A 19,271-nucleotide genomic window follows, 5' to 3' on the forward strand; every position below is an offset into this window, starting at 1 on the left:
ACAGTCTACTACCCTGGAGAAATTTGTACTGGGGTTTCTTGTGTAAGAAAATTGCTGTAAATGAATTATAGTGGTTAATTCAATTATTGCCATTGTAACTATGTGGCTAATTTAATGTATGCCATTGTAACTTTGAGGCTAATTTAATGATTGCCATTGTAACTTTGTGGCTAATTTAATGTATGCCATTATAACTTTGTGGCTAATTTAATGTATACCATTGTAACTTTGTGGCTAATTTAATGATTGCCATTGTAATGTTGTGGCTAATTTAATGTATGCCATTGTAACTTTGTGGCTAATTTAATGTATCCCATTGTAACTTTGTGGCTAATTTAATGTATGTCATTGTAACTTTGTGGCAAATTTTAATGTATGCCATTGTAACTTTGTGGCTAATTTAATGTATGCCATAGTAACTTTGTGGCTAATTTAATGTATGCCATTGTAACTTTGTGGCTAATTTAATGTATGCCAATTGTAACTTTGTGGCTAATTTAATGTATGCCAATTGTAACTCTGTGGCTAATTTAATGTATGCCAATTGTAACTTTGTGGCTAATTTAATGTATGCCATTGTAACTTCGTAATTTTAGATTTAAACTTTGCCATTGTACTGTCTTTCTAATTGTCCTTTTATGATCTAGCTCGTACGTCTAGGATTTCAGACTCATGTATTCCTCCTCACTGCGTGTGTCATTGAATGAGAAAATAAACATTAAGCCTTATCACTTTCCAAGCACTAAGTGGTTTGCAATGTGTGATATTGCCAAGAGCATAGATACTATGGTAGAAAAGATTATGCTTTGTTTAATTTGCGCATTATATAAATTTTAAGAAGAAAAATATGAGATTGAAGAAAAATATAAAACTGCATGCAGAAAACTGTTTATCAGTTTTCTCTGGTCTATTTCTTTAATGAGCTTTTACATTTTTTAATGGAAGACTTTCAGTTGTCATAGCAACAAACCAAACAGCTGTTTCCAAGGACCTACTTTGATTTTACATGATAAAGCCTGCAGGTAGTGTATTGATTTTTTTTCTGTTTTTTTTTTTTTTTATTATTATGAAACCATTTAAATCTTCAGGCAGTATCTATAAACCATATACCTATTGACACGGAGGATGGTAGGTGCTTAGTAGTGCTTAGTCTGAAATAAATATCACACACTTTTAATAATGGATCACTTAACACGGAGAAAACATGACTGTCACATTATAAAGATTGTATACATCTTATACAATGATTCAAATCAATAAACATCAGATTAACGTCCCCAGACATATGAAAACTGACTGAGAAAATCTCATAACAGAGCAGGTGCCCCCTTTGTGTCAGGGGAGTGGCCTCCCCTTTCTTGTTAGTATTTATATGTGTATATCTAAATGCATCTGATTTATGCTATAAATTTTTTCAGAGGAGTATTTTTTGTTTGTTTGTATAGTGAGTATGTGAGTGGATCTACATCTTATTATAATTAGATTGGGTCCTGTCTCATTGAGACGACTACTCCTCTGAAACAAAGGGAGATAATTACCACAACAGTGTGAGCTTTAGAGTCCCCGAATTAAAAATGACTAGAAATGGACCAGAAAGCAATAATTGCTTTCTGGTCCATTTCTAGTCATTCTTAATTTGGGGACTCTAAAGCTCACACTGTTGTGGTAATTATCTCCCTTTATTTGCTTTATCGCCCCCTCCTCATTTATCGACATCACAGTAGTAGAGCATTCAGTTTGTAACCGGAAAGTCGTGAGTTCAAGTCCTGCTGGTGCAATGGCCACATCAACATTAAGATGTAAACTGCATAGAATGTGCTTGCTCCTTAACCAAATGCTTGGCATTTGGTAGTGAGAATCTTTCAGATATGACCTTAAAAACAGATGGTCTGTGTTACGGCAGGCTTTGGCATGTTAAATTTCACTGCTACAGCCGTAAGCACTAAGTATAGGTCTAAATTTGTAGTGCTCTGCCTACTGCTGGTGTATTATCAATATGAGTGAAAAATTCTCAACAGGATGTAAAACAAACACCCCCCCCCCCCCCATTGCTTTCCATTGACAATGTCCTTTGTATGTTCAATTATTATCTTCTCTTTAACTGAAGTTTGAGTTGTTTTTTTTGTTTTTTTTTAGCCTTGACAAGCCCAAGTACCATCTGTGTCAGATCACTGTTTATCTCCCCTTTTTATGCTAATTCATCATCTGTGCTCTAGCGAGTTTGTGCAACATTTAACCACTCAATTATCTCTCTTTTGTGATGCTAATTCATCATCTCTGTGTTCTAGCTCCAGGGAGTTTGTACCACATTTAACCACTCAATTATCTCCCTTTATCGTGCTATCTTACCGTCGCTGTCCTCTAGCTCCAGAGAACTAGGGTCATGTTGGATAGCTTTGACTAGTTTGATTATCTCCCCTTTCGATGCTGCTTTGTGAGCAGGAAGCTGTGACTCATTGTCTACCTCAGCATCCGACCCCTCTGTAACGAGAACAAAATTAGAATTTAATTTACAAACGCAAAATACTCAGACATCCTGCAGGAAACGGTTGCTTTGTTCATCCCTCTGCATCAGGTATAAGAGACTATTGAAATCTGATACAGATTGATTGATCAAATGTGTCGTTATACATCTCTGCAAGGTTATTGCTCCCACAGAATGACAACACAAACTATTATTAAATGGAAGTGCTGAAAATTACCTCTTTGTTATGGAGAGCTAGCTATCTTCCACATGACATTTTGTTATGTCACATGATATTTTGTTTTGTCACATGATATTTTGTTATGTCATATGATATTTTGTTATGTCACATGATATTTTGTTTTGTCATATGATATTTTGTTACACCACTTTGATGCCTATGATATAACAAAAAGTCTGTATTTTTGAGGTTTGGTCTGAAAGAGTGGGACACATTTTCTGTCAGAAGAATAAATTTAAAGAAGTAACTTTTCTGAATTGAGGTGACAAGATTAAAAAGGCATGTCACATACTGATTACCAAGTCAATACCACAAAACCAGTCTCTGTTCAGGGGAGTCAATACCACAAACCAATCTCTGTTCAGAGGAGTCAAGAAATACACCACAAAACCAATCTCTGTTCAGGGGAGTCAATACCACAAAGCCAATCTATGTTCAGGGGAGTCAATACCACAAAGCCAATCTATGTTCAGGGGAGTCAATACCACAAAACCAATCTCTGTTCAGGGGAGTCAACACCACAAAACCAATCTCTGTCCAGGGGAGTCAAGAAATACACCACAAAACCAATCTCTGTCCAGGGGAGTCAAGAAATACACCACAAAGCCAATCTCTGTTCAGGGGAGTCAATACCACAAAACCAATCTCTGTTCAGGGGAGTCAACACCACAAAACCAATCTCTGTCCAGGGGAGTCAAGAAATACACCACAAAGCCAATCTCTGTTCAGGAGAGTCAATACCACAAAGCCAATCTCTGTTCAGGGGAGTCAATACCACAAAGCCAATCTCTGTTCAGGGGAGTCAATACCACAAAACCAATCTCTGTTCAGGGCAGTCAAGAAATACACCACAGAACCAATCTCTGTTCAGGGGAGTCATTAAATACACCACAAAACCAATCTCTGTTCAGGGGAGTCAAGAAACACCACAAAACCAATCTCTGTTCAGGGGAGTCAAGAAACACCACAAAACCAATCTCTGTTCAGGGGAGTCAAGAAATACACCACAGAACCAATCTCTGTTCAGGGGAGTCATTAAATACACCACAAAACCAATCTCTGTTCAGGGGAGTCAAGAAATACACCACAAAACCAATCTCTTCAGGGGAGTCAATACCACAAAACCAATCTCTGTTCAGGGGAGTCAAGAAACACCACAAAACCAATCTCTGTTCAGGGGAGTCAATACCACAAAACCAATATCTGTCCAGGGGAGTCAAGAAATAGATTCTATTTTTGAAAATACATAAGGGTATATGAATTGTGACGCTTCATTGCGTATTTCATGAAGCGCATTAGCGTCACGTCATACTTTCACGTATTTTCAAAAATGAAATATATTTCTAAAATTTACATTCTACTTTCATTTGTGTTGGAATTCAAACCCATTAATATAAATGTACTATACTCATCAAGATTTATACATGCATTGTTTACATTCGCAACACATTCGTGAGAAAATGGCTTATATCATAACAATTTGTAAATTTGGATATCAAAGGCATGTAAATATTCTAAAATGTTTCCATGAGAGGACAATTCGGCACACATCTCAAACACTGGATTCACTTGTTATATCATCTAACATTAAACACTGGGTTCACTTATATCATCTAACATTAAATAATGAACACCGGGTTCACTTATATCATCTAACATTAAACAATGAACACCGTGTTCACTTATATCATCTAACATTAAACAATGAACACCGTGTTCACTTATATCATCTAACATTAAACAATGAACACCGTGTTCACTTATATCATCTAACATTAAACAATGAACACCGTGTTCACTTATATCATCTAACATTAAACAATGAACACCATGTTCACTTATATCATCTAACATTAAACAATGAACACCGTGTTCACTTATATCATCTAACATTAAACAATGAGGGAGGGAGTAGTAAACGGATTGACCCACCTGACATAAGAACCCACGCCATTAAGGAGGGTTTTCTGTTTTGTGGCAGATCGGCATTATGGGAAGGGTCCTGTAAAGGTTTGTCCATCAGACCAGAATTGTCATGCTCCATATCAGTGTGGACACATACAGTATCCACATCATAGTATCCCAAATATTCAAACAATGCCCGAGAATCCATCATTTACTACATCATAGTATCCCAAATATTCAAACAATGCCTGAGAATCCATCATTTACTCTCTCTTCTGAATTAATTAAAGAATGTTGATGACATTGATCCATCCCCGACAGATTTTTTTTTCACGATTTCTACGGATGAATTCCTGGTTGTAAAGTATTCCACACTACTCACATATAAATATGTATGAAATTTCACAATGTCACTGAAAATAGATTTAGAAAGAGAAAACATCCTAGATCTTAGCCCACTTAACTCTTCTTCTGAGCACATACAAACTGATCTATCCAGAGTTTAGTCATCTCTAAACCATTCATTTCACAATATTGTTATCAGCTTTACTTCACAGAAATCATCTTCACTCCATCTCAGTTATCTTCACAGAAGTCATGATTTGTGAAGATAATGGACTGCATGCATGGTTGCGGGAATCAGAGTCGTGAGAAATGGTCAGAATTTTTGGTGAATGAGACCTCGTGTCTAGGTACCACAGAGTGGAGGAATCCCTTAATGATCAGCTAACACATTTAATTCTTAAAGTCCACACAATCTGATTAACAGGGCTGGATTATGAATTACGTAATAGTTATATTAAATATTTTGAATGACTTGTTTTGCCCGACTTATTTAACACTGAGTTAAAGCTTTGGTTTCTTGAATGGGGTGCTTACATTTTATTTTCGACTGTAATATATATTATTATTTAGGAGGGTGATAACATACAGAAATAATCCCCAAAACACTTCAATTTCACATAAATAGATCAGCCCATGACCTGTTGTGTAACAAGACCAGTTCAATACTAAGTGACTGGATAATGGTTAATACTAAGTGACTGGATAATGGTTAATACTAAGTGACTGGATAATGGTTAATACTAAGTGACTGGATACAATGAAAGATCATTGACAGTAAAATAAGTGACCACAGCCAAGGATTCCCAGAGGCTTCCCAGAGAGGGGTGCTATTGTGTTCAATGCTTCACAGAGAGGGGTGCTATTGTGATGAAGGCTTCCCAGAGAGGGGTGCTATTGTGGTGAAGGCTTCCCAGAGAGGGGTGCTATTGTGGTGAAGGCTTCCCAGAGAGGGGTGCTATTGTGTTCAAGGCTTCCAAGAGAGGGGTGCTATTGTGTTCAAGGCTTCCAAGAGAGGGGTGCTATTGTGTTCAAGGCTTCACAGAGAGGGAGAGCTATTGTGTTCAAGGCTTCACAGAGAGGGGTGCTATTGTGTTCAAGGCTTCACAGAGAGGGGTGCTATTGTGGTGAAGGCTTCCCAGAGGGGAGATCTATTGTGGTCAAAGGCTTGGGGTCATTCCAGTCACATATAATGTGGACATTATACTTGATTTATATCATTTTGTTCTATAATATGTAATCTGAAACAGGGTTATAAATTTCACATTCAAATTCAGATCCTGGCAATGGGTATTGAATTTAATATAGACCATTAAACATGTAATGTAATTAAATGTTTGTACACAAGATCCAATGGTTGAATTAGATTAATATGAGAGTTTTTTTTAAATCATTCACAATAATTTGACAGCAAAATTTAAAGACATTTAAATCTCCTTCATTTTAAATGAGTGAACAGACCATATTACATGTAATATAACTCCTATATCAGGCTGATTTTAAAGAGACGTATGATTTAGGGTAGTCTTCGTTTACCTTTAGTTAGCATGTAGTATTTTATTTGGAAGTGGGGAGGCCTGCATTTTCTCCATCTTTAAAATTCGTTTGAAGTTCATTTGAGTACCCTTTTGCAGTAGAAATGATATAATTCTCAGGGACATAAAACTAAAATCACCTAAGCCAACCAGTGGCAGACTCCATCCCCTAATAATGATCACAGAAAGGAGAGGGACATAATAAGCAATATCCTCCGCCTGTTTGATTGATGGCCTGCTAGATCTGAGTGGGGAAGGTCAAGAAAGTACAGTTCATCTTAACTTTAACAAATTGATTTCAGAACTATAAGAATCAGTCCCTAATAACCCCCCCCCCTCCCCACTTCAACACAACACCCCAACCCCTCCTCTTTTTTTCAAAAGCCTTGACACCATTTCCAATAGTCACAATCCCAGCTTACTACAGTCTGAAGAATTCTAAACCCTGGGTGAGTGATTGATTGTAAGGGGTGGGGTAGGAAATCTAAACCCTGGGTGAGTGACTGATTTTAAGGGATGGGGTAGGAATTCTGAACCTTGGGTGATTGATTGATTGTAAGGGGTGGGGGTAGGAATTTTAAACCCTGGGTGAGTGATTGATTGTAAGGGATGGGGGTAGGAATTCTTAACCCTGGGTGATTGATTGATTGATTGTAAGGGGTGGGGTAGGAATTCTGAACCCTGGGTGATTGATTGATTGTAAGGGATGGGGGTAGGAATTCTGAACCTTGGGTAAGTGATTGATTGTAAGGGATAAGAATTCTGAACCCTGGGTGACTGATTGATTGTAAAGGATGGGGGTAGGAATTCTGAACCATGGGTGATTGATTGATTGTAAGGGGTGGGGTAGGAATTTTAAACCCTGAGTGATTGATTGATTGTAAGGGGTGGAGTAGGAATTCTAAACCCTGGGTAAGTGATTGATTGTAAGGGGTGGGGTAGGAATTCTAAACCCTGGGTGAGTGATTGATTTTAAGGGATAGGGTAGGAATTCTGAACCCTGGGTGATTGATTGATTGTAAGGGATGGGGGTAGGAATTCTGAACCTTGGGTAAGTGATTGATTGTAAGGGATAAGAATTCTGAACCCTGGGTGACTGATTGATTGTAAAGGATGGGGGTAGGAATTCTGAACCATGGGTGATTGATTGATTGTAAGGGGTGGGGTAGGAATTTTAAACCCTGAGCGATTGATTGATTGTAAGGGGTGGGGTAGGAATTCTAAACCCTGGGTGAGTGATTGATTTTAAGGGATAGGGTAGGAATTCTGAACCCTGGGTGAGTGATTGATTGTAAGGGGTGGGGGTAGGAATTCTGAACCCTGGATGAGTGATTGATTGTAAGGGGTGGGGATAGGAATTCTGAACCCTGGGTGATTGATTGATTGTAAGGGATGGGGGTAGGAATTCTAGACCCTGGGTGATTGATTGATTGTAAGGGGTGGGGTAGGAATTCTAAACCCTGGGTGAGTGAGTGATTGATTGTAAGGGGTGGGGGTAGGAATTCTGGGTGAGTGATTGATTGTAAGGGGTGGGGGTAGGAAATAGGATGAGTCTGGTTTTAATGTCAGTTCAAAGATCAAAAGAATTGTCAGAAATTGGAATCGTGCCCAAGCAGGTAGAATGATACACAGATTGAAATAAAATCTAATTAATTCACATGCATACTCCATGTTTTTCTTTCGTATGAAATATTATTAACGTTAAAGACTTACGTTTGGGCTGGTATCTTTTATGGTAGTCGCGCTTTACAGCTGACATATGCCCCCAGTTATGATCGAACACAACAGTCTATTCGTTTTCTGTAAACTACGATTAAATTCCTTTCATATTAAAACATCACTCTCCATCGTTTTAGTCCACCAGTTCCTCCATTGTGGCGTATATCCACAGTCATAAAAGATGTCAACCAACAAAACAACCAGATATGAGTATTTCCTATTTCTGTTGAAGTTAGATTTCAGAATGTCATTCCTGATCGATGTTCTAGATCAGAACGCTGCGCTTCTATTCAAATGGTAATTAAATTTTATTAATGAACGATGAACAAGTTCTGCTTATTCCTGTGCATTTAAATTTTTGAAATAGTGTAAAAAGACTACTGTCAACTGATGATCCAGAACGTATTATTTGTCTTGTGGATTTTTCTTTGGCATTGCTATTTAAAAGTCTCCTGTCAATTTAATACCGAAGGCCACTTAACGAGGAGCTCTTTAAATATGACAGAATCGTTTTCATTAAATTGTCATTTTGCAATGTCTGTAATATGAATTTCGTTTAACCCTAAACATATATATTTTCAACACCTTAAGATTTATAATCAATTTATGAATGACAGATTGGAATCGTATTCAAATATTGCGGTGGAGTATGTGCAGAGGGCATACAAAGGCGATGAACAGAGTTTGTATGCAGGACCTCGAGAAATGAACATTTATTTACCGTTAACTTGGTTCTCAGACACTTATATTGAAAACATCGCATTATAGGAAGGTATGCTTATTGGAGAAAATTAATTTTCACATTTTGGTGACTGTCGGAAAGGACTTGATAAATACAGTATATAAAGTTAAATAGAGACCCAATCTACCTTATATGGATTAATCTGAGTGAAGGCCTTAGCAATGTCATTGTTGGTTCTTAGTTGTGACGTTGACGCTTAAGGTGGGTATATCCTGGTTTTACAAATGAAAAGCAGACGTCAAGAGGTTGTCAATGGGACGTCTCGACTTTAACCAACACAGATCTATCTTAAAAACGTCGATTGATTGATTGAATATTGTTTAACGTCCTCTCAAGAATATTTCACTCATATGGAGACGTCACAACTGCCGGTGAAGGGCTGCAAAAATTTAGGTCTATGCTCGGCCCTTATAGCCTTTGAGCAGGGAGGGATCTTTATCGTGCCACATCTGCTGTGACACGCGACCTCTGTTTTTGTGGTCTCACCCGAAGGACCGCCCCATTTAGTCGCCTTCTACGACAAGCAAGGGGTACTGAGGACCTATTCTAACCCGGATCCCCACAGGACCCTCGAACTGACACATTGACTCTGAACACGAGAAGCATCAGATACAAATGCTCAACAAGCATGCTGTTTGAATGTCAATCTCTCATTCATGACCAAAACATGACGTTAAAAGCACGTCTGATTAATAAACTATTTATCTTTACTGTCTAAAGTAATCGCCTCCAATTTTATAAAAATAGTAATCTTATATGTATCTTAAAGTACTCCATCACAATTATTTTATTTTTTCATGTAGAAATAATAATATATACTATGTGATTAGTTATTGTAGTATGTGTATTAAAAATGATCTTTTAAAAATTACTATATTTAAAGTCCATATATCTATTAATCAAACGGATTATAATTAGATATTTTTAAAATTGGCGGTGATAGGTGGCAATCTAGCAGTGGGTTCCTGGACAGCGATGGTGTGTGATGAATTCCTTTTTAAATAGAGAAAAATATATTTTTTTAAAAATATAATTCTTTATTTTCTTCTATTTAGTAATATTAACACAGGTGACACATGCATCGGTCTTTAATTTACAGAAAATGTTTTATGAAAGAGAGAGAGTGAATAAATCAAAAGGCTGTTTCAATTGAATAAAAGGTTCCATCCTTTCCAGGTTGTGTCAAATTTAGTTTTTTTCACCATTTTTATAGAAGGTCTCGTGGTTCTTTTTAAAAAATATACTTAATATAAGATGGTTTTAGTATATATTTAAAAATGTCCAAATAGCGTTTAGAAGTGACATTTAAAAAAGAATGTCTTACTAATAACGTTAAAAAAAACTTTTCATTTCCACAACTTTTAAATGTTCATGTCTCGGGCTGACGTTCTTTGAATCAACGTTGTGTAAACGTTGTCTGTCCCTGGGGTAAGAACTTGGTTTCTTCCCAGTTTCATGTAGAAGTGACAATTCTTTTGAAAAATATCCCTACTTGAAAATTTTGCCCGATTTGTGACAGTTTTGAAAGAGTACTCCTTGCTCATTAGTATCGTTATGGGTAAAAGATTTAGAATTTAAAAATAAATACATTGTAATATATATACATTGGAGGATCTTACAGGGGTTGAAACCTTCTTTGATTGAACACTTTCTTTTAACAGAAAACATCTCTCTCTCTCTCTCTCTCTCTCTGTTTTTCGTTGGGTTTTTTTTTTTTGCTATCTTGCACACCTCACCCATCCTTCCACATATCCCGCCTTTTAATCCAAACTTGGGTCGCATCCCATTTGAAATTTTGAAATGTATGTATACTCCCTATATAACCAATTTAGCCCCCCCCCCCCCCCCCCCCCCCCCCCCCCTGATATGAAACCGCCATAGAGATCGTGAATTTCAAAATATTGGTTGAGACCTTTCCATTCATAATGACTATATATGTCCTAGTCCTGTTTGGATCGAGATTTAAAAAAGCTTAACATGACATATAGTGTAGGACAAGTCTCATTAGGTCGCCCAGGTCATTCGGTGGCCTTAAAAAACTATAATGATAATAAAGAACCGTTCTAATCAGAACTAATTTTAATGTCCATGCATATAAATGTTTTAGTTCTATCACCATACGTACATTCCCAGCTAAAGGATCGTACACGATAGCTGACAAATATATTTCTGACGATATTGGTTAAAATTTTCTGGGGGGAAGTATTTAGGATTCCTCCTCGGAAAAATTTCTGGATTCTCATATGATTCGTATACCAGTGAAATACTCCCACCCACCCCACCCCAGTCTAAGAATATGAGACCCGGATTTAGCACTACCGATTTGAACTTGGTCAGCAGCGGCAGAGATTTGAACTGGAAACAAAAGGTACACCAGACAAACTTCAAATGGAATTTAAAAAATCACAGAGCTAAGCAAACTGTAATATCAGAAAATAATATTTTGATTAAAAAAAAAATCAACAGTCTCTATTTTTAGAATACCATGACACGCTCCATATTGTTCAATGTACAAGTGTATAGTGTACCGCTTTTATACTAAGTTTCTTTCAAATTAAGCAGGGGGGACTATAAAATATTTTGAAATTTACGTTTAGTACTTAGCAGACGATCTGATCATCTAAATCAATTAAATCATTGTAGAAATACATGTTTTTGCTATTAGCTGTAGTCTTCGTACTGAATCATATCTTCATTGGTTAAAATAAAAAAACAACCTGTAAAATACTATAGCGTTGTGAAATAAATCACAGATTGTTCTATATGCAGTAACTCTGCCCATGGTCTTCGTCAATACAGAAAGAAACACAGAGAGAGAGAGAGAGAGAGAGAGAGAGAGAGAGAGAGATGAAAGGAAATTATGAATCTATATAGAGTCTTCATTTGAGTCAATACTCATTGAAAATCATTCAAGCATTCTAAAGGCCCATGAAATGTAATAATTAAAAACCCAAGTTGTACAGAATATTCTATTTCTACAATCTAATTAAATGAAATCATTTGAACCACTTACTTACGATCGCTACCTTTGCGTAGCGATCGTACATAATATAGGTGAGCGGATCAAAGGATCTCATTTTAATTAGATAGCTATTTTAGTATGACATTCATAGCATAAATGAGACGAGAAAATATTACGTCCAGAATCACGTGTCTGTATCATCGAATGTTGCATTTCATTTTTAGCTTTGTTGTTTTACATCCCTTCGAGGATTTTTCACTCTTGCAGAAACATCACCACCTTGAGGTGAAGTGCCACACATTTTGACCTAAGCGTGGCGCTCTGGGCCATAACAACATCCATGGTTTAAGCCAACATGAAAGATTAGTCTATAGACCCATTTTCCTTTTGAAGTGTAAAAAGTAGTAAATAAGTGGATTTTATGTATTCATCGATGTAGTACTCATTTGTAGCAAGTTTCATTGAAATTTAGCTAATGGTTTTATCATACCTTGTTGGTATATTTAAGCAACCTTACCGATGATATTCTAATTACCTTCTAAATCGGAAAGCAGTGGGATATCCTCCCTGGTGTGTTTCCCCTTCGCATAAAAAGGTTGAGGAACATACAGGAAGAGTTCCTCTGGGTCCGCTCCCCGAATTTCGCTAGACTCAGACATGGAATTTAAGTCTACATTATTTTCAGGATTTCAGTCTCTCAATGAAAACAAGGAGATCTAGATCATACTCCAAAGTTTTCAGAAATTCAAACCAAACACACAAATCAAACCGTGTCTTCATCGCTTACTTCCAACAGTTTAGTAAGCGATTCATTTCCGTCTGTTTGTCTTTTGATACTATTCCATTCCCCAGCCAGAGAAACGTGCCAATATTGGAGACTGATCCACGGATTAACACAACGTGCAGCGGTACATGACACCTTTAAGACGATTATCAATTTTAATAATTTCGATTTTCCTGCGACTTCTTTTCTAAATGCACGATTATGTTAAAGTTCAACATGACGTAACCGTTTCAGTTTGGACAGATCGATAAATACAAGACAATACTTTTGATTTGAACATATCATGTTGATTTTTTTAAGGATCGGGCACAAGTTTTATAATAACTATTGGGGTAGGGCGCTCTAAGTTTTAAGAACTTGTCTCCAATTCCATTGTCTTTAATATCTTGACAATAAGATATGTTCAATTCAACTATCGGCTACTCTCTACCTGTGAATATAAGACAACAAAAAGAACATTTCTTTATAAAAAAAAAAAAATTACGAAAAATAATACTTTTGATTCCCAAACTAAAATGAACGGAATAATATAACGGAAGAATACAACGAAATGATATAATAAACCTACTTGAACCATTTCTCTCGCGGGTTTTAATGTTTTGGATAGCCCAGCTGAATCTGCCAGTACAACAATATCTTATAGGACTACGTACAATACTCATTATAATTCAATAATCATTTTATTTTTTATTCAAAGTTACACATAATATAAACGTATTTATGGATATGGAGTTTGTTACTAGAATGGTGTACTGCCATAAACTACTAGTCTCTCTCTCTCTCTCTCTCTCTCTCTCTCTCTCTCTCTCTCTCTCTCTCTCTCTCTCTCTCTCTCTCTCTCTTAAAGTCCAGCTTCCTTCTATTCTATGTGGAAATAAGAAGCGACATTTTGATATTTAGACTATATAATTTTGATATTTAGACTATATAATTTTGATATTTAGACTATATATAATTTTGATATTTAGACTATATAATTTTGATATTTAGACTATATATAATTTTGATATTATTTAGACTATATATAATTTTGATATTTAGATTACATGTATATAATTTTGATATTTAGACTATATAATTTTGATATTTAGACTATATATAATTTTGATATTTAGACTATATAATTTTGATATTTAGACTATATAATTTTGATATTCTGACTATATAATTTTGATATTTAGACTATATAATTTTGATATTCTGACTATATAATTTTGATATTTAGACTATATAATTTTGATATTTAGACTATATATAATTTTGATATTTAGACTATATATAATTTTGATATTCTGACTATATAATTTTGATATTTAGACTATATAATTTTGATATTTAGACTATATAATTTTGATATTTAGACTATATAATATTGATATTTAGACTATATAATTATAGAGTCCAAGACTCCGCTTTAATTAAGATCAAATCACTCTACTGTGAAATGTCTTCTATATAAAAATGAAACTTTAAATTGTTGATCGATACACGAACTTCAGACACCAATACACGACCCGGGGTATCAAAGAACAGCCGATCCATCAAAGGAATGAAATGAAAGGAGGCCTGTCACGTGACAAAACTGAAAACGCGCGCCGCTCCACCAGTCTGGGAAATCAAGAGCTGAATTGATACCCGTAGTAGTAGATCAATGTCCGTACGTGTCTCTAGTATCCTTTAAATTTATATATACAGTTTAGAAATAGTTCCATACACTTAATTATGGGATACTGGTTTAGGTATTGGTTAAAGACTCCGTATATATAGATGTTCACATCGCGTCTCCTTGGACCTGCTGTATCCGCTTTTTTTTCTCCGTACTCAGAGCGGGATGGGAGCGTATGCACACAAAATTGTAAGTCTTCCACCTGATCTGGCCGACATTACCTGGGTTAATTGATCCGCACGATGGGGCGGTTATATTAATGAGGATTCTATTAATTGCTGTCGTTGACATGCAGTGATTAAAAACTTCCAGCGATAAGTAGAAATATTTCTGTTAATTTTACGTCCTGGCCATTCATAGAGTTATAAAGACGTACGAGGCCCATATTTCGGCACGATGGAAGCCAGACGGTGTTTCACAATAAGAAACAAAGCTCATCCCCCTGAGATCCTTGGTAGAGAAGGTCGAAATAAAGTTTTCTTCCGCGGTGTGGGTGGGGGGTGGGGGTATATTCTTATCTAAAGTTTAAAACTCCAAAAGTTATAAAAAATAAAAACACTGGCAAAGTGGAATTTACTTCACCATTAAGATCAACACAGGCTGGATATGTATAGGTACATGTACTTATAGGTATGTACCTCAAAAATATATACATTGTACATGTAAGACCACAATGTTAAAGAGTATACTTGCTCTGAAAATAGATATACATGTACTTTGCATGATTCTTTTATTGAAATACACAATTAATACTTCAGATTCTCCTACAGAAATAACTTATATAATCATATGCTTTATCTATTATTTTTACCTTTACTCTTATACGAGTCCATAACTCAAACTAAATCAAAAGACCAGACTCCAGAGTTCCGTTTCTTACAGATACAGACGAATGTTACCCCCCCCCTCCCCCTCCTCCCAACATCCGCGGTACCCTCGCTCCCATCATCCCTCTTTATAAACCCCAACAAACTGGTCACATACACAAAAAGCCAGATGTCAGGAAGACTTACCCATTTTAAGTTATACTAGACATGGCTCTTTCCCGCGGGATATTGTCGTCTGTCTTTCTGGTCAGGAACCCACAGTCCATATTGAATGACGTAAGCAGAAGAGCCTAGTACCCACGTTTCCTTTGTCTTACTACAGTGAAGACTTTGTGTGTTCTTCGTCACAATTAGTGGCCGTTGATCGGACAATACAGGATAATATCCCCATTGTGTCTCATTTGTGTACCATTTGATATTAAAGTTTCAGCAATGTCGCGATAAGATCGATTTGGTATCGAATATCGTGAATAGTCTGGCGGTTAGATGTGGTTCCAGTTATTAACACAGAGTGGATCAGATTTAGGATTAATATTTATTGATAATACCATATATCTAACCAACCAACGAGCATGACAGGAACAGTCAGTTTCACCTTAATTTATGTCACAGACTTTCGCACAAAACTTTAGCTCATGGACATCACCGTTTGTGATATGACGTTTCAACATAAAATTTTGAAGTTGAACAGTGGGTCCATTCTGAAAATTGTAATGACGTTGAATGACGTTGATTATTTCATGTCGATTGAAATTGCGTTGATATTTGAAATACGTGCAGCTTTAATTTCTGCTTTCATAGGCCCACAAGTTCGCCCGAAGAGTCCCGAATTCAACGTGTAAACACATAGATATCAACAGTTCCCATATACACATAAATCAAAATAGCCTCTTTTTCTGAGGGGGACAGTCCCTCGGTATAAGAACAAGGGGACACTGTCTTGGACGTTTGTATTATCGTGTGACATGCCCCCCTTGTATATATAAAGAATATACTCAGTAATCTATATACTTTATTTGTAAGTGTAAACAATACTATCATAGATTCATTTTTCTTGTATGTCTTCTATTCTTTTTTCCTCCTTCAATATATAAAGAATCATAATACTTTCTATACCATCGGAATATTCTTCCTGTTGGATACACATGCATGTACGACTGTTTCGTATGCCTAATGTTCCTTGATAATTGATGTGGTATTACATTAACTATAACACGTTACCCCTGGTGAGGACTATGTAAGGGGGATCTCTGAGGAGACTTTACCCCTGGTGAGGAGTATGTAAGGGGGTCTCTGAGGAGACTTTACTTCTGGTGAGGACTATGTAAGGGGGTATCCGAGGAGACTTTACCCCTGGTGAGGAATATGTAAGGGGGTCTCTGAGGAGACTTTACTTCTGGTGAGGACTATGTAAGGGGGTATCTGAGGAGACTTTACCTCTGGTGAGGACTATGTAAGGGGGTCTCTGAGGAGACTTTACCCCTGGTGAGGACTATGTAAGGGGTCTCTGAGGAGACTTTACCCCCTGATTATTGTACGGCATATATGTAATTTGGAAAATAAAATACTTATACATGTCCTATTATTAACTTTACTTTGAAACGGATTTTTTTTTAAATCGTCCAAACCATCTGAATACAAAGCAGTAATTGTTGACTAAAAAAAAAATTTGGGGGGGGGGGGTCACGAATTTACGAAAAGAAGTAACAAATATTGTTCATAATTTAACGTTTAAAAAAATCATTGATAATTCAGTATTGAAACTGTACAGAACTAACCGGTATATTGTTTCAACGTACGTTGATCTCTAATTCATTATGTAGCATTTCCAGTCTTATTTCAACAGTAACAAGTTCAACGTCAAGCATTTTCACTTTGTTTTAAAGTGGAAAAACTGAGGTAAGTTTAACGTTGAAAACATCCCGCAACATTTTTTTAACGCAGATAATTTGTTTACATACCCACGCGGATTTTTTCTCCGTTGGGATATATACTTCGAACCATGTTCACAAAATATTAGTGCATTCGAACATGCATCTATTCCATTGGTAAAGTTAACTAAATCACATCATAGTATTATTTTTCGAGTCCGTAACTAGTATTTCTGTTTGTGTCATTTAGTTTGTTATTTCGGTCGACAAGCTAAACAGACGTAAACATAGACTTTGGCTCTCAATGTTAAAGGATCGATTAACGCATATAGGAGATAGCCTGACAACTATTGCAAAATTTTCCAAATTATCTAAAAGCAATTAATCATCTTTACCATTTCCATCTTATAGGAGCAGCAACTATTTACTAATAAGCCTAATATTCTAAACAACCCCACCTCCCATATATAAGAGAGAGAGAGAGAGAGAGAGAGAGAGAGAGAGAGAGAGAGAGAGATGTGGTGTGCAGCTAACTGTCTGGCACCATGCAAGAATACATTTTATAATCATTAAACACATGATGACATTTCTCAACGGGGTCATTATTTTTCCATATTTAAAAACCTTACCTGCAATGTTATCTAAATACGCATCAGAATCAAAATCCATTTCATGTTTCCAAACACAAGAGTCTGGGTAGCTTTTCTCACTACAGCCACCTCAATCGATAGTGTCAACAGTGACAACACATGACCTGGTTAGACACGCCCCTCCCCCTCTCAGTGCCCCCATCATTCTCTTCTCTGTCTTTAAATTCTGGACTGTTTTAACAGTGCGCTGATGTGCGTTGTAAAATTATTCGCTCTCTCAAGAACAAAATTAGCTTAATTGATTTATCGGAGAAACTACTGCGGGATCTCAGCACACGATTATAAATGGTACAAAACGACTAGATATAGTGAAAGTCCACGCCTTCTTCTCCTTCTTTTTCTGAGAGAGAGAGAGAGAGAGAGAGAGAGAGAAATCGCCAGTGTAGTTGACAAGTTAGATCAATAAAATATGCCAGGTACACTTTATCAAAGTGTATACTATAGGAGAGACAGGAATGTGTCAAACTAATTAACTAATTATAAAATGGTACATCCATGTATTATGAGAGAGAGAGAGAGAGAGAGAGAGAGAGAGAGAGAGAGAGAGAGAGAGGTAATAATCCATTAATGACACTGTTTTAGTACCAATGTGATAGAATGAGTCTTATCTCATGATAAAAAGTAACCCTCACCACCACCACCCGGAAGTCCTTCTTCTCCCCGAAAGTATTTCTCCGGGGGGGGGGGGGGGTGCTCTGGGGCCAGACAGCTCCCCAGGAAGTTCCACTCAGAGCCAGACTTCAGGTGGGGGAGGGGGGTTGTTGTTCACTGACTCTATAACTAATTAGAGAGCGAGTCTTTCTTCATAGTAATAAAACTTTCCCCCCAGAAGTTTGGCACTAAAGAGAAAGTCTTCCGCGGTAAGTTCAGTGCTGATCAAGACAACATTTTAATCTTCTAAATTCTAAAGGCAAACTTCTTGATGTGTGAAGTTGAAGCTCCACTCTAGATAAAGCCGGGTTCTTAACCAATGAGACATACTTTTAGTGGAAGAATGAATCTTCTAAAGCCAGATTATCGTCAAAGTTGACCAATGAGATAAACTTTTAAGTTTTAAGGGAAGATTGAATCTGAAATGAATCTTCCTCCATGAGGGAACTAACATGTGCACTTCTGAGTTCAGACGCAGAGCTCAATTTCGGAAGATCTCATCTCTGAGATCAATTTGGCGGAGAAAAATGGGTCTTCTCCCGTGCGCGAAAGTCTCCTCTAGAGCCAGATTTCCGATAGGTGTGCGTCTCATTCCAGAGCCAGATTGGACTCTTGGGGAGCCGGGAAAACTTGTCCTGTGACGGCTCTATTCCCGAATGGGAAGTCTCACTTTAATAAGAGCCAGATTTCGGTGTGTGTGTGTGTGTGTGTGTGTGTGTGTGTGAAATAAGGGGGCGGGTAGCTTTAGAGTGGGTCTTTCCCCATGGGGGAAATATCGCTCTAGAGACAGACTCACTCACTGGCAGTTCTATATTCTCCGATCCTCGATATGATATACAAGACGAATATTTTAGGGGAAACGCACGTCAAACACACACACACTGTCATAGAATGAAAAGAGCCGTGGGTTCC

General features: G+C 36.9%; 1 protein-coding gene across 7 annotated transcripts in view; it reads right to left on the bottom strand.

The window, feature by feature from the left end:
• LOC125657485 (ankyrin repeat domain-containing protein 55-like) overlaps nt 1-17,859 on the bottom strand; it is a 36,340-nt gene extending 18,481 nt beyond the window's left edge. For 2 of the 7 annotated variants that reach the window (XM_056149762.1, XM_056149761.1), the window contains exons 1-2: nt 4,638-5,775; nt 2,350-2,481 (exon numbers count right to left, since the gene is read on the bottom strand). In XM_056149762.1, coding sequence (XP_056005737.1) covers nt 2,350-2,481; nt 4,638-4,821 — 316 coding nt within the window. In that variant the 5' untranslated portion in view covers nt 4,822-5,775. Of the gene's footprint in view, nt 1-2,349; nt 2,482-4,637; nt 5,776-8,200; nt 8,709-15,373; nt 15,528-17,687 lie in introns of those variants that run through there. The other 5 variants (XM_056149764.1, XM_056149767.1, XM_056149766.1 and 2 more) reach the window with 5 other exon arrangements.
• Nucleotides 17,860-19,271: the final 1,412 nt, after the last annotated feature.

This window comes from Ostrea edulis, chromosome 9 (genome assembly GCF_947568905.1).
Source record: "Ostrea edulis chromosome 9, xbOstEdul1.1, whole genome shotgun sequence".
NCBI lineage: Eukaryota > Metazoa > Mollusca > Bivalvia > Ostreida > Ostreidae > Ostrea > Ostrea edulis.